Source organism: Tauraco erythrolophus, chromosome 2 (assembly GCF_009769465.1).
Source record: "Tauraco erythrolophus isolate bTauEry1 chromosome 2, bTauEry1.pri, whole genome shotgun sequence".
In the NCBI taxonomy this organism is placed as follows: Eukaryota; Metazoa; Chordata; class Aves; order Musophagiformes; family Musophagidae; genus Tauraco; species Tauraco erythrolophus.
This window is the reverse complement of record NC_141466.1, coordinates 45,841,102-45,863,786: the sequence shown is the minus strand read 5'-3', so window position 1 is coordinate 45,863,786 and position 22,685 is coordinate 45,841,102. Positions and strand designations below refer to the sequence as shown.

Here is a 22,685-nt window from a genome sequence, read left to right as displayed (position 1 = left end):
GCTTTGAGCAACCTGGTGTAGTGGAGGGTATCCCTGCCCATGGCAGGGGGGTTGGAACTAGATGATCTTTGAGGTTGCTTCCAACCCAAACCATTCCACGATTTTATATGATTCTATCCTGAGGGAATACCCCCAGGGCTGCCAGGACCTGCTCCCACTTCCTCTTCTATATGGTGAGGACACCACAATTCAATTCTTAATTTGCAGCTCGCTAAATCATGATAGAGAAAACATTAAGCACACATAGTCAGAGGGGGGAAACCCAATATCCCATTTTCTGGCTCGCGGTGACACCGCGCAGGCTGCAGGACAGATGAGGCATCTGCGAAGTAACCAGGTTGCAGCGGAGCGCTGCTGGCTGGGATGGCCTTCGCCTCCCTCGCAGCAGCCCGTGTGGTCCTGTGCTTTGCACCTGTGGCTAAAACAGCGTGGATGAGCTGCCGGGGCTGTGGCTGTCGCTGAGCAGTGCTTGCACAGTGCCAAGGCCATCCCTGCTGGCCACTCTGTCCCCCAGTGAGTAGGCTGGGGGTGGGCAAGAGGTAAGGAGGGGACACAGGCAGGACAGCTGACCCAAGGGACGCCATATGCCATATAGCGGCGTGTTCCGCTATAAAACTGGGATAGCAGAAGAAGGTGGGGGCTTCGTCTTCCAAGGCAGCCGTTTCTTGAACATGAGCTGCTTGAGGGTGAGGAGGGTTGCCCTTGCATCACTTGTTCTTTTCCTCTTTCCTTCTCATATTAAACCGTCCTTATCCCAACACACCAATTGTCTTGCTTTTGCTCTTCCTACTCTCCCCTATCCAACTGGGAGGGAGCAAGCAAGTGGGTGCTGTGGGTGCTCAGCTGCTGGCCGGAGTCAACCCACTGCAGAGAGAAAGAATTTGTTTCTGTTTCTCCTGGAACTGACTTCAAGAAAATTCCAACGAAGCATCAGGCCTTTGAGACCTTGAGAGATTCAGGGTTTGTGCTACACTGCTCAAATTGTACATTCTTGCTTCTGTTCTCTTGCAAATCACAGGTTCTTGCACTGCTCAGTGTTACAGTCAACAGCCATCTTCTGATGACCTCTGCAGCAAGGGGAACTACTGCATTTCTGTCCCCTCATCTGCTCTCCTGGAGCAGAGAATATCCTTATCTTATCCTGACCCATATCTTTGCATGTGTATGTGTTGCTCTTCATCCTTAAAAGGCAGTTAGAAGGAAGAGTCTGGCTCTTGGGAAGGGATTTCAGCAATCCTTTCCCGCTGAAACTCAGCTCACACCATAGACAGCTGCTGAAATAACACCAGCTGTCACCACTCCTGTGACCAGCTTCCCATGTAGCAGCAGGTCTCTCTCAAATTTGCTGCAAAATCACATCAGCACACCGAATATAATCCACTTAAAAATATCAAACAAAATGACTGCAAACAGAAGACGAGGTCATTTTTCAGGAAACCTCAGCGTAGCTTCTACAAGCTGCATCATTCGTGCTTGTTTCACAGAGGTCAGGTCACTTTTGCGGGACCAAAGTATTGTTCGAAGCTCTTGATGAACCACTCCTAGAAGGGCAAACTGCTTGCAGAGCTCTGTGCACACACAGAAGGAGCCACATTTTGAAGATTTGGGTCACAGTAAAAGCATAGCTAAAATAATCCAAAAATAAAGACACTCGTACTCAAGTAGTTTGACTCTCAAGAGAAAACTGGGCATCAGAGTACTGTTTCATAGCAACGAGACCTCTGGAAATCACAACAGGATCTTCTAGCTGAAAACTGAATGAAAGACATGAAGCAAATTACTGAGGTTGAACCAGGGCCAACATTTAGGGATCTCGGGAAGTGCCATGACTGACACGTTACTAAGGTCTTTGGGCAAGGAATCAATCATGTTTCATCTCAGGTCCTTGGTCCTTCTTCCCCTCCCTTCACTCACAGGTGACTGTTGGAAAGGTCATTATTTCCATAAAAGCACTTCATGCCTGCAGGACCAAAAACCCTGAATTCATAGCCCAAGGGAGTTCCACGTACTTTCTGCAAAGGGTGAGCCAGTTTGAGGCTTGGCCTAAGGCTTGCTTCTCCACCTCCAAGTGGGTGCAGATACCACACAGCTTTAAGCAAAGAATATTCAAAACCAGTGGTAAACCTTGTCCCTCCCCGCAGCAACTCTGGTTTGTCCTGAGAGAGCCTCCACCATGCCAAAGCATCCAGAACAGGCTGGAGCACATACTTTATTTCTTCATCTAAAGAATGTAAGTCGCTTAGATACAACCACCATGGACACCCCAACAAACAAGCAGCAGCTTTGTGTTTGATCTTTCTCATCCTCTCTGAAATCATGCATGCAAGAACTCATGAGGGAAACTTCCAGCCACAGCTTTTAGGCATCATGACAAAATTTTCTTTCACTTACAGGACAGTAGCTACCTACTAGGCCAGAAGGGTGACACTGTCAATTGAAAGGGAAAAAGGACATCTGTTGATGCAGTTTATTAATCTGCATTAATCTGTTTATTAAGAGCATTCAAATTTTTTTTAGAGATCTTCCAAGCATAGCACCTGATGCAGTGCAATCAGATGCTTCCATGACAATGGCAAGGACTTATCTGTTGCAGGGCTGGTAGACCATTTGGCCTTAGTCCCAAGAAGTTTCACTGTGAACAAAATGAGTCTGGATGAGCTGTACTTAACAAGTACATGACCTGTCCTTTTTGAATCCGGAAATGGGGGTTCAAGTCATGCAAGTGACCAACACGTACTGCAAATTTTATTTTTATTTCCTTATTACAGAAACTAAATTAGCATATGCCTACATCTTGATTAAAACAAATTCACCATGGCAGAAAGAAAGCATTCTTTTTATTCTCTAAAGCACACCTGTGAACACAGAACGAAGTCTAATGTCAGTACATAAAAGCTTCTTGGTGCACTTCTTCATTGCAGTTTCTCCATTAGTTATTTTTTAAAAAATCATTACACCTTAGGTATTTATATACGCTTGCATTAAGCTTTGCATAATCTGCCCATAATGCAATTCACTTCCAGAAGTCAGTTGAGAAGCTAAATCAAAAAGGCCCCTTAAGTTTGCTTTATTTACAGTTGCAATGGCTAAATTTTAAATACTTTACAGTCACTCCCAGCACCAGCTCCCAATTCAAAGGATTAGTGCATTCCACGATTTCTTTAGAACTATTTTCTAGAGGGGATTAAGTTATCCATACCTACGTCTATGTAGGTACTTCAGCTATCTACATAAAGTACCTTACAGGAAATAAACATGCTGACAAAAATATTTATAATAACGAATGACAAATGAGAAATTCAACCTCTAGGAAGAATGGACAGGTCCTTGGTTTTGTGCTGCAGTCACTGTCAACTGTGGGAACAGCAGCAATATGGGAGAAACAGCAGTAAAGGAGTGCTGAAGTCCAGAGCAGGGAGGTCTGGTTCCTGTGTAAAGACAGCTTTATGTTCAGCTCTCATTTCCTCCTCTCTTTCACCGCATCTCCCACATTACTGCTTCTCTGTTCAATTATCAGGCAAATTTCTGAACTGTGATAGTGTACAAGTTTACTTCAGAGGGGAAAAAAAAGTAGTGATGCATCTGCAGACAGGCAGACTTGAGTTATCTGAATAAAGACACATCTGTTCCTCTGAGTTTTACAGTTTATGAGTGGATGCAGGTCTTGTGGCAACTGAGAAACTGCTGTAAAGATTAACAAATGGGATGCACATGCATTTATCTGTTCTTACATACTTTCAAATCCAAGTGGAAGGAAGAAGTATCTGCAATTCAGGTAGGTTCAGAAGATTTTTTTTCTTTCTTACACAATAAGGTAGATTACTCAGCACATTCCAGGTTAAAAAAATTACAGTAAACATTCAGTAACTGGAATGCATATAATATACAAGTACCATTTCATTTACAAAGCTGTTCAGGACGATTTTTCTTTCTAGAATAAGCATAAAAAAGTTACAAGCTAATTCACAATAACTTTAGATACAATGTTATTAAAATACATTGATGTTAATCAAAAATATTTTACTATTTACATGTACATTGTATAAACCTTAACAATAAGAATATGCCCATTTTAGGATGCCTTAAACGAGTATTTAGGCAGATTGGCCCATTTTATAGTGCAGTATCCCTGTTTTGGTCTTCACACCATGAAACTGTACCAGATTCACAGTATCTTTGCTAGTGCTTTGCTAAAAGGCTTAAACTTTATATTATTTAAGAAACATTCATTCATTACAAAGAACCAGTTTTGTTTCCACTTTGTTTCTTATTAAATCCTACCCCCAGTAGTTCAGGACACTCTGCCTGGCCTTGTGCGATTTGGTTGCATTTCCAGATAAGGCTATAATTCATTTCATCAGTTATCACACTGTCTTGTTTGTAGTCTGGATGCTGTGCGATAAATTCCCTCATCCATCGAGCAACTGTCATTAATTCTCCTGTAGGCATAGGAAAGTCGAATTTCACAGTTTATACATCTAATTTAGCAATACAACACCTAAAGCTCTATGCATTATATACACAATTAATGAACAGTCCATGCTTTCACATTCCTATACTTATTTTTTTTTTTTTAATTTGGCTAAACTGCAAGTGTAACTAAGCTGACATATTGCTGATAGTCTGAACTCACTCGTCTGGTGGGATCTTCAAACTTTCAGATGTTGTAACGAGGCAGCACACAGAGAAGTAGCTACTGGAACAGGTGTTACCAAGAGATTGCATAGCAAGAGGTCTTAAACATGTAATTTAACACAGAATCTGGCTGAAACAAACCAACAGACACCTCTACAACAACTACATATGTATAAAATAATTTTGCAGTTGATCCAGCTCGCCTGCTAGCTTTCCTCTGTCTATCTTGACTTACTATTTCTTTCTCCCCTCTGGCAGCTCCTCTAGAGAAAAAAACAGGCAGGTTCCTGATTATACCAACTCCTGGTTAGTACACATGGCCTCTGCTTCACTATGTAGACCACGGGGCAGTCAGCAGCTGCCTAAGGGTCCCCAGCGCTTCTGTACAGGGTCATCAAATGGCACACACCACTTGCAGGACACCTGCATCCCTATAAAGTAGAAGCTAGAGGCGAACTGGACGCTAGCGTTTAGGCTACTGAATCTTGCTCCTGAACGCAGCATATGCAAGCAAACCTCAATTAGTACAACTTCAAGGTAACTCTGACAGTAAGACATTAAGGTAGGCTGATGAGATGCTTGAAGAGCATAGCAAAATCTTCATTGCTAGCTACTGGAATCTCAGTTTCCTTGTAAGAGTGGAAAGAGTCAAGGGCTTCCACTACAGAAATTTTTAGTTTAAGAGTATTACTAAAAGCAAGAGGGTGGAGTTAGGGAAAGCAAGGAGGAACGCACAAATAAAAAGTAAAAACCACCCAAGACTGTTTAAAGATAGGCCAGTGGTTTTGAACAGAGGCACAGGAACACACATCAGAAAAATTGCAAAAAGTACAGGAAACAGGAAACATAAGCAGAATAAAAAAGGTTATTAGAAATAAAAACGTCCCTCAAAAACCAGAAGTCATGTTTGAAAGAAAGGAGGCCAGAGTTTACACTTCTATATAAAAAAAGGGCAGAAAAAATACCCAAGAAGCATTATTTGTTGAAGGCATAAAAAACTCACAGGAAAACCTTCTCAAACCAAGAAGATGCATGGGGGTTCATAGAATCATAGAATGGTTAGGGCTGGAAGGGACCTTCAAAGGTCATCTAGTCCAAACCCCCTGCAAGGAAACAAGAAACACCCTGCAAGGGTTACAAGAAAATAAGTGGGACCGGGAGATGAGTGGAACGGAGCATAAAGAGAGACACATTTTTGGACAAAAAGCCATCACACGGGAGAGCAGTCTGACTCACACCAACACAGACACCTGGTGGTCAAACAGCCCAATCACTCCCAGTCCTTCATACCGGCGTTAAGTCTGCAGCACCTTCACTGTGAACACAGCCTGCAGCTCTCAAAGAACATACGAGTACCAGGAAAAGGCACCACAGAATGACAAAAGGTGAGAGACAACACAAAAGGAATCACCAGTTTGGAAGCAACAACACACTTGGGAAGTTTGCAAAACTATGGCGTCGATGAGAAGTGAGTAGAGAAACATTATCCTACAAAGCAGGAACTAGAAGGCATATAATGAAATAACTGGGAAGAGCATTTAAACATGCAGAACTGCAACAGGAATTACATTTTTCCAAGAAGCATATAATAAAATTGTGGCATTTCTTATTGTAGGACTTTATGGGGACCAAAAGTGTAACTGCTTCAAGAAGGCTAAGGCAAGGATCATGGAAATCATATGTGAACGGTGACCAAGCACCATGATTATGGCACCACCTTCAGCCGAGGAAGCGCCTACGCTGCAGACAGCCAGAAACCGTGAGAGCTTGCCAGGACAAGGATCGCTTGATGGTGCTATATTAATACTGCTTTCCTTAATACTTCGCGGCGGTCAGGAGCTGCTGCCCGCCTAGCAAGTCCGTAGTCTCACTGCGTGGTGGCAGTCACACACCAGCTAGGATGGAGACCAGGAGGGCAACACCCAGCTGTGCTGCAAGAGAAGATGCGACTGAAGTGCAGATGAACTACGTCAGGGCACGGTGAAAGCCACAGCAGCTACAGTGCCAGTGTTTAACCCTCATGAGTGCTCTGTGTTCACCATCTCAGGAGAGAACTCTGAAAGATGGCAACTCTTTGTGGGCACGTCTCACCCTGGACAGGCTGCAGTTCAGGAACGCTTGATTTAAGATTGAGAGTAAATTGGAATAATCCAAAGATCACAATTGAGGAACTTCATGGCACAGTAATACAGTACCTAATGCTTTTTATGCTATAAATTCTGGTTCTTAAGAAGCATCGTTTAAAAATAATTTCAGTTCAGAGTTAAGATGTAAACCCTAGACCCTATCTACCTCTCTCTCACACCTTGTAGGCCTGTGTAAATACACGAGCTGACTTTTGCAATGCCTGCAACTTCGCACCAGGTAGCAAAGTTGTTCTTTGGAAGGGGAACAACTGCCACAGGGCGTCAAGCCCAGGTCCTAAACTCTTGGGAAAAAAACCTCTATAAGACTTACACGTTCCTTGTTTTTTCAACAGCATTTTTCTGAAGGGAAAAAACGCAACAACAAACAATGGAATATTTTGAAAGCAAAAATATATTTTGCTTTTCTGAAGGTTGATGTGATTCAGATGTTTTCTTCCTGACAGTTTTTTTTTTTTTCCTCTAGCTCAGTTAAGCCAAGCATCAAATCCCCATCTATGTTACCTGAGGGACAGAAGCCTCCTACAAAGCAGGCAGCCTTAGGAAAGAGCATGAACAGTGAAAGCTGTAATTAATTAAAACTTATTATCATTCTGAAGTACTGTTAAAGTACTGAATTACCCAGCAAGAGAAAGTCCTGGTTTCCACCTCAGTTTTAAAAAGGTCTTTACTTAGAAGCTTCTATAGCAATTTTCAAGAATTAAAAAGGAATGCATCACTTTAGTTTACACAGTTTTGAATAAACGTTCAGCCTGCATCTTTTACTCACGATACTGCTGAATTTTAAAAAGGAGCATGGAGTCGTTATACTGCCTGTCTTCGAAAACACTGCAACTTCGGGAGGACAAGGCAAGAGCCTGGTTTGCTCTGCCTTGAAGCATTTTTGCTACTTACAGAAGGGCTTTCTTCTCAGGGACCTACAGACTAGGTCCCATGCTCTCTAGCATACCAGAATTTTGGCTTATGAATGCTTTGGAATAGCATGCTTTGGAGTCACACAAAAACCACGAGGCTCTCAGACCCAGCCTCACATACTCTTACAACACTCAAGTGACAGGCAAAGGGGATTAGTGTATGTGCAAGCTACTACAAAGGGGACCACACACTGGCAAAAGCAGCAGTAGGTGGCGCTGAAAAGAAAAATCTTGGACTGAAGATACAGTTACAACTACAGCTTAGTGGGCAGTGTATTAATTACTCCTAATTTAAGTTCTAAAATGGATCACAAAACATTTATAATCAGAATTAGACAAGACGAGATTTAACCCAGAGAACACATTCCAGTCCATTGCTCCTATGACTCAACACTTAACCACACAGCCACAGCTGCCACCAGTTATACCCAACTGAAAACTAAAGAACAGCCCAGTTACTGTCCAAGTAGGAAAATGCCTGGAAAATCAATGTCTAAAAGTGTCAAACATACCAGATGCTCTCTTTTTTATTAGCTTCAGGTAGTTTAGGATGGTGCACCTTGTGTCCACATCCACTTCCATGTTTTCAAGATAGGAATTCAAAACCGGGATCAAACCAGGAAAGACTCCTTCCTGTGTAAGAGAACAGAGTCAGCATAAAACATACTCTATCTGACTTCTGGGAGGGTGGAATGGAAGGGAAAGTTGTGTTCCAGGTAGAAGAGGCTATGACCTTCCCATTGATAATTGTATCAATGCTCATTAAGGTGTACTCTTCTGCGTCGGTGCCTGTCCCGTTCTGTGCAGAGCCACATCCATCCACAACAGCGTTTCCACCTTCATGAGTGAGAAAGGGAAAGGAAGAAACAGTTAGAAGGCAAGAGATGCACTGAACCTTCACAACAGTGTTAATCAGACTGCTTGTTGTGATACCTTTGCAAATATCTTTTCTGAAGTAAAACATTCCCTGCCGGACAGCATCTCTTTTCTGGGCCACCTTCATGTTTTCATCCACCTGACAAAACAAGTATTTCAGAGATTTGTGACATTTTAGAAAATTAAGATTCTCCCAAACTCTCACATTTTGGTCTCATGAGTTGAAACATCTACTATGTTTCTCATTATTTCGTCACACAAGGTCAAGCTGTGGAGATAAGTTTTATTTCATTCTTCAGCGGTTACAGGCAAAAGCAAAAAATAGATGGCCTTCTATGAAACTAGGTCTCCAGCAGAAAAGGTAATGGTATTATATTAGAGCATGAAGTTTGGATGAAAACACAGGAATAGCTGTGATTAATAGGTTGCATCCCATCTGGCAGACTTTGCATATTTAGATGCAATTTAAATGAGTACAAAAGAAGAAAATTGCCATTTCCCTAACCATACTTTGCAGCTTTTATTAACAAAATCACTGAAGTCTTTAGAAGAGTTATCACTGTATTAAACTTTCAGAAACAGAATTCTAGTAACTTTGTATGGGAATCATATGTATTCCACATCCAAACATCTGTTTGATAAACTTAGATTGCTAGTAAAGAAGTTCTAAATTACGGGCTTATCAGAAAGTTTACTAACTACAAAGCACTGCTCATACACTCTGCAAATAACATAAGCATTGCTCTGTCTTTTGGGATGGAAGATTTTGTCAAAGTTCTTTGGTCGGTTTGTTCTCAGGGAATTAACACCACACAGCTTTCAGAGATGAGCTCTGCTGTATTGTCTTCAGAAGAAGGGATACTATTTGCCAAATTATTTGTTTGACCTTTAATTAAGGACAATGCAAAATCTTCACTTCTTGCCTTTCAAAGCTTTGTTTTCAAAAGTCTGTTTTCATTCATCTTATATTACGAAACCTATTTACATAACAGGCTGTTTCGAAAGTTTGAAAGCACTCGAGTCCCAGCTGATGGGAGTACAACCACACTCAATCAGACAGCAAAGATTAGCATGAGATTAGCACCATAAACCCACCGTATTTTGCTTGCAAGAGGCAGGCTTACCAATGGTTGTGCAATTCTGTGTTGTGTTACCTGCCAAATTGCTCGGCAAGCTCAAGCAATTTTATCCCCTCCCAGCCCCCCAACTCTGTTCAGGTTCTTTCAGCACCTGATCTCTTTTTCAGTCTTAACTGGTATTCATTAGTTAAAAGTTTTGAGCTTTTGAGACATTCCAAATAACAACGTAATTATGCACTGTAAGTACTAAATTGCTGCATTATTTATGAAGTCTGAACTTCCTGACGCCAGGAAGATAATTTCTCCTTTTAGAAATCATCCTAACTACATGGTACGGTTACTGTTAATCTACAACTTCAATATTTTTCTCCATTTTAATTAAAAACACTAAGGAAAGCCGCAGGATACTACTGCTGTGCTGTAGCCAGCGCCGGCAGCAGTATTTTCTAGAATACAGTCTGCCGAAAACCTTCTGCACTACAACCTTTTTCCGAGTTACCTGTAACACTGCAGGACTACCCACTTAAAAAGGCATTTTGTGGTAAGGAGCCTCAGAAAGAAGATGTGCAAGGACAGTTTCACCGAAAATAGTTCAACAATTGTGAGGAGAAGATTAAGAAAAAAAGCACATTTTGCATGGCTGGTCTGTCTAAAGACAAGTCACAAGCTGTAACCAGAACCAGCAGTATTTGCTTCCATTCAAATACTGTGTAACATAACACTAAACATGCTGAACTCCTCCTTTCCCTCTCCACCAGATACAAACAAAACAGATTACGAAAACAAGACATAGGCAACAGCCTATGTTAAAATAAGTATCTGAAGTTTTTATTTTGACTTCCACAGGTTATTTTACTCACATGTAAAACGGTGGAAACACACCCCTTGCCAGTTTTAAAACAGTCTTGTGACAACGGTATTTCTCAACACTTCTGCAGTGGTCAGACACTGTTAGGCACCACAGAAATTCCCACAGTATTTGTCTATAAGCTTAATTCCATTAGACAGCAGTAAAATATTTGTTTAATACTGTAGAGTTGAAATCGATTCAAAGTACTAGTACAGATGAAAACTGACTGAAAAACAACTGTTCTGTAAGTGCACAAATACTACTTCCTAGCTCACAGAGGATAAAAATCAGACTTGATGCAAACACACTGCATTTAGCTCTAATAGATCTAATCTTTCACACCTACCTTGGACAAAGGGATGAGAAAATCCAGTTTATAGGACAGAATCACTCTGGTTAGCAATACCACAAACACAACATATGCAGAGTTTTCAAAGTCTGTTAACTGGACCTAGACATGAAAGGATTAAAGATTAAATTACTTTAGTGGGAATACACTTATGGAAGTAGATAACTATCTGAGACAGTTTAAAACAGTTTGACTTGAATGTTCATGTTGGTACTTGTATTCACACACACTGTATTAGCAGAGATGGTGATGCATAAGCTGGAATCATCAGCAGTGACTTCAAATGCACAATACAGGTACACACTTCAACAAACTCAACACTTTAATCCAATGCCAAAACACACTTGTGTTTCAAAAGACTATCTAATAACCTGCACCTTTAGGCGCTTTGTGTAATTACAAATGTATAATAGCTTTTAAATTTCCACTTTTAAGGGATTAAATTCAGAGAGCTCAGAAACAGACAGCTATAAAATAGAAGCATTTGTGAAAAACAAAACAATGAGAGTGGAATTGTTCAGTACCGGGAAAAGTACCAGAGAAATACAGTCTCTAGAAGCTAAATGGGGCTTTGTTTACTGCTGCTTTAATACAAGCTTAATTCCCTTCCCCATCACCCCAAATCCATCAGCATGCTTTGCTGTGCTGCAGTGGATTCTCCTGTCAGTTACATTCCCACAGCCCATGTCTGATTAAACACTGCTGTCCACTTCACTTGCATCTAGCAATTCAGAGGGGAGAAAACACAGCATAAGTAATATGGGTTTGATACTGGATGGCAGAATGCCTGGTACTTTTCCACTTAAAAGGAAACGTGCTTTTGTGCATACTGATGCCTTCCTTACCTCCATAGGTCTGAATTCCACTCTCCACCCAATATCTGAATTTGGAGGAGGTGGCTTAAACCTCATCGTCTGCCAGTTAGTAGATTGAATATTCTGCAAAGCACATGAAATAATCTGTCACAATGAAGATAAGCATCACTCTATAATATAATCAAAGAAAAATAAGCAGATAATAAGTCCTAATATTGTCCCTGGAACAGCCCAGCAAGTTAGAGAAGCATTTCCAAACTAAGTGGCATGACTTCCTAAAAACTACAGCATAACTAATCATTCTAGGAGCAAATACATTACACTTTCTCATGCTATTTTGAGGATTACATATAAGATACTAGTGGGCTGAGATTTAGCTGACCTCTTTTTTTTATGCAGGGTTGATGCATCCCAAACTAAAACTACCTAATATTAACATAGCTACTGCTTCATAAAGTTATGTAAGAGGGACATTTATACGTAAATGTCATGCAAAACAGTTTTTAGGAAGCCATAAAAACAGACAGTTCCCCATGACACTTATATACATAGCTATAGTTTGAGCTCTTCATATTTTATTGAGTTTAAAGTATAAGCCACCGCCTTCTCCTAAATAAATGATATAATAAATAAATGTGCTTATAACTGCAAAGTCATATGCTAAATAACTAGCTTAAGTGAAAAATTCGGGGAAAAAAATAAATTTCTTAGCTTATATTGCTATCCTCCAATTAAGCAATACTATAAAGAATAAACAATTTTATGTATATATTTATTAAATTCCTCTAAATCAGACACAACCTCAAAATGGTCGGATTCATTTGCATCATCTAGATGTATTTTCTCCTCAAACAAAGTCAATGGGTCTCGAATGAACAAGTGTGCAATATGCTGTGCCAAAAGGTGGTCAATACCTACAAAATGAAAATTCAAACAAACAATTCACACATAGCAAAGCAGGCTCAAGGAAACGATTTGTTTTACAAGACTGAAAACATCCAACTCTGCAATGCTACCTCAACCCACCACATCCTGTTAAAGTTTAAATCATGACTTAGGGAAGGAAGGAAATGCTTAAAGAGAACAGAAAAAAAAAAAAAAGAACAGGTTCTTGTTTGGAAATGACAGTTAAATATTGGCGTGGCTGCCATTCTTCCTGTTTTCTGATGCACCTCTGTGCCATGTTTCCTAAAGCAGTTCTGCTCTCTCCACAAAGATAAAACAGTAACGCGTCAAACACTGAGCTTCTCAAGCTGGAATTAGGGACAGTTTCCATTACAAACGTATACTTTTTAAAAAAAACTCTCAAGACCACACTACACAGATACTTCTTGAGTAGGAGTCACTCTGAGGGTTGCACAATGGTTGAAACAAACAAGAACGAAAACGTAAAATATCCCCACACACTGCAAGCACAATTCTTAACCTGCTCATAATGAAGCAAACACTTACCTTCCTTTATTAGGTGCTCGTAGATATCTTTGTCTATTGTCAAATCAATGTCATTGTATTTCTCACCACATTCAGATAGATAACTGTCTATGGAATCATATCTGGATTTACTGATTCTATAATGGTTGTTCTTCAGTGGCTATATAATTTAAGAATACAATATTTTAACAGCTTGTTAACAATGTTACCTAAGTTTTGCTCACTAATGACACTTATGTGAGAATTGTTTTCCTGTTTAAAAACCCCTGCAGCCTCAATTAAAATTATTCAGAACACGAGTCTTAAATAGGCTTAATAGAGAGTGATCCTGGAAGTATGACTATTTTGGTTTGCAGATGTATGTATCTGAGCAAAAAACCAGTCATCACACATTGACTAGAATTCTCTAAAAGTGGAAACATTTTCCTGAAGTACTATAATATACCATTACCCCAACTACCTGGAAAGCATTATTATACCTATTGCACCACATACCAATACAGTTTCACTATGCGCACATTATTAGACATGCTCTTAAAATAGGTAGTTCAAGAAATATTTAAAGTAGATTTTTAATTTTTTTTTTTTTTTATTTTCTATGATTTTATAAGTGTCTTGAATGCCAATTCCTGCTTAGAGAAACTCCTTAAGCTCAAGTTCTGACAACTGGCTCTTTTCATATAGTTCTAGTTTATACTACTGGATTACTCAGCACCACCTGCTATTTAATCCATAGCAATTTTTCCTTTTTGGGGCCCAAGCACAGACTGGAAAGTTTCATCACAGAGGGACCTTTTCAGCAAGCTGTGGAGGAGCAAGTGGAGTTTTACTGGGATTCCATACCTAACTAAAAATATGTATTTGCTAACATAAACTGTACAACCAAAGCGAATGTTTACACCATCTCTCCTATGTTTACCACAAAAACTGCTATGTTCTCTTGTTAAGGATTCTCACGATCACAAGCAGAATTTGATACTAAAGGAGGTTTAACTTTTTTGCATGAAAAAAGCCAGGTATCTGCTACCTAACATTACTTACCTCTAGCCCCCTCTCCTCTCGTGTCCGATCATCTACAGATGCAGAGATTACTCCCCAGCGACAGTCAATATCAGACACGTAGCCTCTGTAGCACGGAGATGCAGCACTCAACGCCATCTAAAATATAACAGCCTGATATGAAAACAAAGGGCAAGCCAAGGAACCAAAAGTAAAACACAACCCCGCTGGGAAGGGAAACTTGCTGGTCCAGAAGTAACTGAAGTATATACTTCAGTTTAATGTACAGCCAAAGCCCATACAACCACAAATCTCCCAACTGCTATCTCCAGAAAATGCCTAGATGAAGGGTTAGTATTATTGAAACGGCATCTGACGCTCTCCAAATTTATTACCTCTACAGATCAGCACTTAAGATGATATAGGCAGAAGCCATTTTGTGACAAATCAGCAAGTATTCTGCTCGCGTAATTCCAAACTCCAAAAGTTCACCTGGCAATTGTTTTATTTTGTTTATTTTTGTTTGGCCAAGCCCTTTAGCAACATCACTAGAACACACCTCACTGGGAGCAGGATCTGCCCACCACGTAAACCAGACCAATGCTTTATTTTTATAACACCTGTTATAAACACCGGTTTATAAACACATGCTTACAAAAGGGACAGAATTAAACAACTTAAGCTGAAGCTCTCTGTAACACTAGACCAGAGTTGAAACATTAAAAATTGTTCTAAGGAGTGAGCTTGTCTCGTTTTCATGAAGAACTGCACCAAATGAGTTTCTAGAACTACTCAACATGAGTCTCATGCACGTGGGAAGGAGGGCTGAGGAAAAGAAACAGACATCATCTGCTTTGTGGTGTGGTTTGGACATCACAGAAATCACACTGCCCGCGTGACAACCTAGTAAGAGACCGATGCTTCTCGCAGAGCACCAAATTTGTAAGTAACATTCAAGTTTGTTTGTTTGTGTCCTGGTTTTAGCTGGGACAGAGTTAGCTCTTCTTTTTAGCAGCTAGAAGAGCTCCGTGTTTTGGTTTTACTCAGAGGCTCGCTCTGAGAAGAATGTTGACAGCAAGCTGATCTTTATAGTTGGCACTGAGGTCTCAAGGACTTTTCTGCTGCCGTGTTCTTGCCAGTGTGCAGGAGCACAACAGGATAAGGGGGGAGCATAGCTGGGACAAGGGGTCCACGACTCTCCTTATGATTTGCACTTGGACTTAAGATTGAGGGCCAAACTGGCCAATTAGTATTCCATATCATGCAGCGTCATGCCCAGTATAAAAGTGAGGGTCAGCCGGACAGAAGGGCTTTTGCGCTTTGGCTCTTTTGCCACTTCTGCTCTTTTGCGCTTGCTGCGCTTTTGCTCTATTGCCTTTTTTCCCCCTCTCTCTCCCAGTACTCCCACTCTCGGAGTACTATCTCTCTCTCTCCTTCTCTCTATTTCAGGGCCTTGCGTTCGTCTGGGATTGCGGCTTCGGGATGAGACGGGCTTCGCATACGAGGGGGTGGTGAGCATCTACACTGTGTATTAAATCATCTGTATTAAATTGTTCTTATCTCAACCCACGGGTTTCCTGTTTATCCTTTAATTCTCTCCCTCATCCCTGGGGCTGGGGGAGAGTGAGTGAACGACTCGGCGGAGGGGGGGGTGTCCAGTTGCCAGAGCAGCCTAACCCACGACAGTTTGTTTTTAATTTAGATTCATTTTTTTTAAAAAATATATGTAGTGGTTTTTGCACAACGAAGAGCTGATGTAATAGAAGTCTGTTACTTACCACAATGGGACAGATCGTGGCTAGCTGATCATAGAGATATCTTGCTTCAGAAATGCTGCAGGCCTGGAATGTTACCTGTTAAAAGAAGTACAATTGCTATCACAATTTCTATAATCACAGTGTGATCACAGTCTTCCTAGAATTAGCATCAATGATATCACAAAAGGATTTAAATACCAAGAATTTTAAGGGGTTTGTTGTTTGGTTGGGTTTGGGTGGCGTTTTTTGTTGGGGTTCCCTTCCCACCCCTCGATTCTTGGACAAACTTTTGCCCCATCTATCAACAGCATTTATATCACAAGCTTCTTTCCACACCCTTTCCATGTTCATTAAAAGATTTCAGAATACAATGCTTCGGCTGTGAGGCTAGATACACAAACATTTGCCAGAACCAAAGACAATTGAGTTAACATCTACAATACACGTGAGTCAGTAATGCACCTTCAGGAAATAAGCCAAGAACCTACTTACTTAGAACAACAACTATTGCAGATGCAGTATTTGTTTTACGTGACAGCTAGTCCTGTTTTAAAGAACATTTCAAGATGTGTTTGATCCTGCAAAACAAGTATCTTTGTTTCTACTCTTTTATTTTTTAAAAAAAGTCTATTTTTGCCTGCATGAGAGGCTACGACACAGCAGAAGATGAAAAAGAAATGTTATTTGCAGAAGCCAGTAACAACGTGGAAGCCCCACCACACACAGGCCACTGGAAAATGTAACTCCTTCGCAACTTCTGGTGAAATTTGCTCCAGCAGCATAAAACACGAGGCACATTTCCAGCAGCAGACCTTACCCTCTAGGCTCCTCAAACACTTTACGCACTTTAAAAATGCAGAGGGGGATCAATCACCTCAAAACTGTTAAAAGATGCTAAACAGATTAAAAGCCTCTCCCTCCTTTGCAGTCTACATATTCATAGATCAGATCAAGGATAACTTAAGATGGCAGTGTACCCTTGTATCACTATCATAACGTCGTACAACAGGCTTCAGCTCCAAATCACCATTGCTGCTTGTTGTCCTGAAGAGCGACAGCTGAACACAGATCTTCCTCTTCCACAGATTACAATTACATATAGGTCCTTCTCAGTCTGCCACTGAAGCCCAACCCAACCTCAAGTAAGCTCAAGAAAACTCAAGTAACCAAAATACTCCCAAAACTCCTCAGTTCATTGGTGGGCTCAGTGGATAATTATTTTTTTTTTGAGGGGGAAGCGAGGGGGTGGGGCGGAGGAAGGGAAATACAGGATTTGTGTTTGTTTTGCAGCCAACATTCGTTAAACCTCCCAAGTTAGAAAAAAGGTGTCCAGCAGAAAAAGTATTCCTCCTGAGTCTACCCTTCAAGTGGTTATCGGAAAAAGAAAAAACCCCACACCTTGAAAAGATAATACTAATTCTCTTGCAAAGAAGCAGCTAAGTGTGATTTCTTATCACTAATTTTGGACTTCCAGCACTAGGAAGCCTGCCTTGGGGCAGAGTGGGACAGGACACCTACACTCTTTCCCCTGACACAGTGATATCCACCTCCCCTTCCCTTTTATGTTTATTCCAAAACACATTAAATCTGGGATTCCACCTGGCTTCTAGCCAAACATCCCATTACAGAGGAAAAGGACATGGCAGTCTTCTCCAGAGGAGGGCTGCAGAAAGCAGCAGCCATGAGCACAAGGCTCAACAGGCACAGAGAAGTGAAGACTCAAAAGGGGCAGGAGCGCAAGGGTTTGCCTTGCCGTTTGCAGGGGCAGTGCCTCCCACCCCACCATCGCTACAGGCTGCCCCAGCCAAGCTCATGAAGACGTTATTGTTAACCTTGGAAACATATCAGATCAAGTTGTAGCTTGGTGCATAGAGAGGAAAAAAAAAACCAAAAGGAAATATGCATACTGCAAGTTACCTTATAGAAAACAGGTGGGGAATACATGTTTTCCTCTAGTCAGTTATCAAGAACTACCAGCTGATACACAGTCAGCTGCTTATAGCACGTACAACCTTGGGTTTGTTCTCCCTTTGGTGATAACAAGACTATTGAATTTAGTTTTGACCACTGATTACAAGAATGGGGAATAGTAAAATGGTATTCCGTAAAAAGGAATTTAATGTATTTTTAAACAAGTTCATACAATGACTGAACAGTATGGCTTTCATTGGACTTAAGAAAGATGGTACAAAATAGACCACAAAAAACTTAACAGCTTGTAAAAACACACAGTATTATATACACTTTACTACGTCATCAGATTGTCCCTAGTTTACCCTTAGTGACAAGAAATCATACTTAGCTGCTGTCAAGAACATTTTATTTATTCAGCTTTTGTAGTTTCTCAAAGGGAAGTGCTTTGAATGGGGTTATTTCTGCCAGTGCTTTGAAACAAAGAGCTTGGAGAATTTCCTTTAATCCCCTAAGCTTAACATTAGCCTCTTCCTAGCTCTGCTTCCAAGACAGCAGTGGCAACAGGCGAGTTTTACCAACAGTGAAATAAACTGCTACTACCTAAGCCATCAGCCCCTAGCATCAGGTTACTATGATAGAGAAATAATTAAAGCAAACAGATACTGAAAGGATTAAAGCGCTCCCAAGATACAGCATCTGGATTTAAACAGGATACTCTAATACAGTAGTAACTCAAGCAAATGAATGAGAACAATAAAAAGTCGGCAGGAGTTAATGGGAGAAAACAGAATCAGAAACACCTCCCAGAACGTAGTAACAGAAGACAGCTACCCATGTGGATTTGGTAGGTTCATGGTACGAGCAGTGAGAAGACGACTTCTTAGCAGATTGCTAAAAAATACTTAAGAATGAGAAATTTTATACAGGAGTTCACAACTCTCTGTATATAAAATAAAATTACACAGAAGGAGAAAGCTACTTATTTTAAAGATATTTCAATGACTTCTTGTCACTCCTTTCTTTTGCTGTTCTAAGAATGAGGAAGAGGGAAAACACCCAAAATGAATATCCAAAAACCTCCACACATTCCTACAAGATAGCTCAGTTTCCATTCCCACAGTGTCCTTTGGTCATGCCCAAAAGAAAGCCACAGTGGAAGATGATCTTTCACACTTGAGAAGTGCTGGAGTTCCAGAAGAAGGTGCTTGATGAAATGGGATCTGACCAGTTCAAGAAACCCTTTCAGCAAAGCATTCAATCACATTTCAATATTCGCAGAAAATAAACATAATGCAAGCAAACCCGGACTTTAAGACTACCCTCCAACTGCAAGATTACATTTGTTGTTTTATTCTCCCACTTTTGCCACTCTGAAAATGCATCAGTTGAATTAAGCTAAAGAAATTAGACACAAGGCAAGTCTCAAACAAGGAAGCGTTTAGTGAAGACAACATTCAGTAACATCTTAAAAGTAGACATACTTTACCTGGAGACAACAGTTTCCCATTCCAAAACCCATAGCATCCATGTATATATAGTCAGGTTTAGCTGCCTTTGCCGCTTCTCCATCATCATTAGGAAAAGTTTCAATAAATGGTGATGGCGTGTTCTTATCTTTAAATACTGTGTGGAAAATGCAGGTACTCAGTAACCCAGAGCGTTAGATTGAACAATCATTTTGAAAAAGAAAAATTTAATTTACTCACTTGGTACATTTATCACAACCTTCTCTCCTCTTCGGTGCCGAATGTTTCTGGTGAGTGTACTACAACAAAAAAAGTTTGTTGAAACATCTGAAAGTTTCTCCGTACGCAAATGTTCTTGCAGTTAGTTTCTCAGCAATTCTCAGGGTTCCAGAATGCCAACTTTCCATTTATTTTGAGCACGTTCCTTCAGGACACTTCTTTTCCTAGTCTAAGATAGACTATAACAGATACAACACTGAATTTTCCTTCAGTAAAGTCAGTCTTATTTTGATAGACTTCACACTACTATGGTGATAGAACAGGCAGAAGTATAGGCCTACTGACCTGAAGAATACAAGGGCACGTGAAAAGGTACGCTTAGTTTTCAGACAGAATTATTTTCATTCTCCAAAGTCTCACCTTACAATGAAAACCCCTCTCAGACTATACACACAGTTTGACACCATGCTCCGTTTCAGAGTAACTAGGGCAAGTTACTGATTACATGGAGATGTTGTCGTGACATACCTGAGCAAGAGTGGGATTAACTGTGACGGAAGCAGTTAGCCATGGGATTTCAAACTGTAAACAATTTTGCAGTAGGATAATCAACACCTTTTAACGCATAATAGTGTGAACTACTATATAAAGCTACTTGAACTTAACAGCTTGCTTTCTTAAGTCACTTTGACAGAAAATACACATCATCACAACCATCTCTGTCCAAGTCCTTGGGGTATTTGCAGCAACTAGTCACATAGCTCTCTATTCCAGTAATGTAAAGAAGTTGCAGGTATGTCTACGATATTTAGGCAGAGAAAAATATTCAGCTTCTCATTCACGGTGCCCAAACACTCTTACCTAAATCTAGGATGTTTATTGATGGCTTCATCTGGAAAAAAGAGGGATTTTGAAGCTCCTCCTTCTACTGGCGTTGGCTTATATTCCGGCACTGTAAATCCAGGACACCCTAACCTATGTAACACAACAATGAGATCCAAGCTGTAATGAAAACAGACTGTGATTTTAAAACGGTCAGATGATCCGAGATCAGGATTCTAGTAGACAAAGGAATAAAGAGAGTTTGTTTTTGTTTTTTGTTTGTTTGTTTTTTTTAAACTTGCATCTACCCTGAGTATTTCTGAAACGCTTTTCAAGACTGCTACTTGTGCATGTGGAATTGCCAGAAAGAGGCCTTAAAACAGTTGCCATTGAAAGGTCAGCAATTGTCAACGACCAGCTTTTGTGGTGGCGAAAACAGACTTTTTTTAAAATCACTACTCTATCATTAGACAGTAAACATGAACCTTCTCAGTGGCTGAAGCAGGAAACTTCACAGTATTATGCAGAGTGTACACACATTTTAGTGTGTTAGTACCTGTCACTAATACTGACATGCAGCTGCATTCTGTGCCCTAAATAGCTTCTCTAGAGGGTACAGGTTAATGTTGACTGCTGAAGTAATTTATCCATCTCTGCTCCCAAAATTCTAGCCCTGTTAAAAAGATGTACCTAATCAACTCTGTAACAATTAGAGGCAGTTTCAAATGATAGGCACATCCCATGTCTCTCAGCAGTTCGCTATTTGAGAATTCTGATAAACACTGTAAATGAGAGAAACGTACTAAGCAAAGAAAAATTACAGCTATTAGGTGTAAAATGCTGAGAGATATGCAAGTAAATCAGAACACAACCCTCCTCTTTGGAACGTCCATTCTAAGTTTAAGAGTCATCTGAAACAAGAATAAGTAGGTTTTCAGTATAACTGAGACACAGGAGCACTTGAGAAGTCGGAGGTAAAGCTGCAGAATGTTAATTTCTCCATGCTGCACAGTATAGAGGACTAGATTATGCTATCTCAAGAGGCTCTAGTATTTGGATGCATAAAAAGGGTTAGTCGATACAACTACGAGCAAACTACTCAAAATACCAGGAAAGACTCACATTTCTGGAATTAGTATTTATGCTCCACATGTATTTCACTATTGGTTTCTTCCTCCTGGTTTAGGTATACAAGTTGTCCTATAACATGTAAACCCAACTTCATCACTTACATAAGTGCAACATTGTACACTGCATCACTCCAGTCCTCAAGAAAGAAAACAGCTCTCTGGTCCAGTAGCGCGGGCTCACAAATTTAAAAACTAGGGATACTCACTCAGCTTCTAAGCCAGTATTTTTAATACTCACTCAGCTTCTAAGCCAGTATGTTTAATGTTTAAGCATTTTCAGGTCTGTTCATTTTTAACTAAGTTATTGTAATTTGAATAAGCCTACTTCTTTACCTTTCTTCCGTCAGCACTCTAACAAGTTTTTTTATCTTTTCAGATGCATAATTTTTTTAAATTATACACACACGTATATGCACAGACGCACTCAGGCATATGTACATGTTATTGTAGAAAGAACGTAGCAAAAAAACCCAAACCCACAAAACCTCAGAAATATACATTAGCAAGACTCCAGTCAAACCAAGAGGGACTTGAGTGGCAAGACAGCAAAAGGCAGAAGAAAGAAACTGAATAGCCCAGGGAGAGCTATCTCTGAAGGATGAAACTTTGTGGAGGGTGATCCATAATAAAAAAAAGTTTGCTCATTACTTATTTACTGACTTTCACTGAAGTCCAATTAATTGCTTTGTGATGTAAAAAGTATTTATCTGTACCTACAAAGTGGTGAAGAACTCATCTCCCTTTATTCCTTGCAAGACTGGTCTGAAATGTTTGTATACAAATTTACTAAATGACATCATCTATTTGTAAGGTTGGAGGGTAAAAAACCCCTCAATTCTGTAACACATTGAGAACTACTTAACCGCGGACTTCAAATAAGCTCTTATTACTTTAAAGGTAACCAGTATAGCTCCCATAAAGAGGAAGCATAATTGGTCAACAGAGTGTTCCTAAAATAGCATTCATAGGGCACAACTCAAGCATTTTGGTACCTGAATTTTGCTGCTAAGTCACATTTTGTACTGTTCCTGCTCTCACCAAGAGTTCAGGGCCATTGCATTGTGTACTAAACAAGAAACCAGCCAGGAAGGCCAGCTGCTTCTCTCCCACTGCAGAGCAATTTTTTTACTATTTTAAGCATAACTATCTTCATTCATTTGATTGACCAGGCTATTTAGAATGAACGTAATGAATCCCTGCCTAGAACTATGTTTGAAAGGAAGGTCACAAAGTACAGTTCCTCCTAGGTAATGAAGTACACCCTGAATTTCATGTCTTCAAGAGT

The 22,685-nt window shown here is 40.3% G+C and overlaps 1 protein-coding gene across 2 annotated transcripts in view; it reads right to left on the bottom strand.

Annotated features, from left to right (window-relative positions):
- Nucleotides 1-2,734: 2,734 nt before the first annotated feature.
- The window catches only part of GCLC (glutamate-cysteine ligase catalytic subunit), a 35,999-nt gene continuing 16,048 nt past the window's right edge, over nt 2,735-22,685 (bottom strand). For both annotated transcript variants that reach the window (XM_086631359.1, XM_086631360.1), the window contains exons 4-16: nt 20,310-20,423; nt 19,470-19,528; nt 19,250-19,386; nt 15,871-15,945; nt 14,135-14,251; nt 13,115-13,253; nt 12,464-12,576; nt 11,693-11,785; nt 10,845-10,949; nt 8,627-8,708; nt 8,427-8,530; nt 8,206-8,326; nt 2,735-4,439 (exon numbers count right to left, since the gene is read on the bottom strand). In XM_086631359.1, the coding sequence (XP_086487485.1) occupies nt 4,234-4,439; nt 8,206-8,326; nt 8,427-8,530; nt 8,627-8,708; nt 10,845-10,949; nt 11,693-11,785; nt 12,464-12,576; nt 13,115-13,253; nt 14,135-14,251; nt 15,871-15,945; nt 19,250-19,386; nt 19,470-19,528; nt 20,310-20,423 (1,465 nt within the window). In that variant the 3' untranslated portion in view covers nt 2,735-4,233. The remainder of the gene's footprint in view (nt 4,440-8,205; nt 8,327-8,426; nt 8,531-8,626; nt 8,709-10,844; nt 10,950-11,692; nt 11,786-12,463; nt 12,577-13,114; nt 13,254-14,134; nt 14,252-15,870; nt 15,946-19,249; nt 19,387-19,469; nt 19,529-20,309; nt 20,424-22,685) is intronic.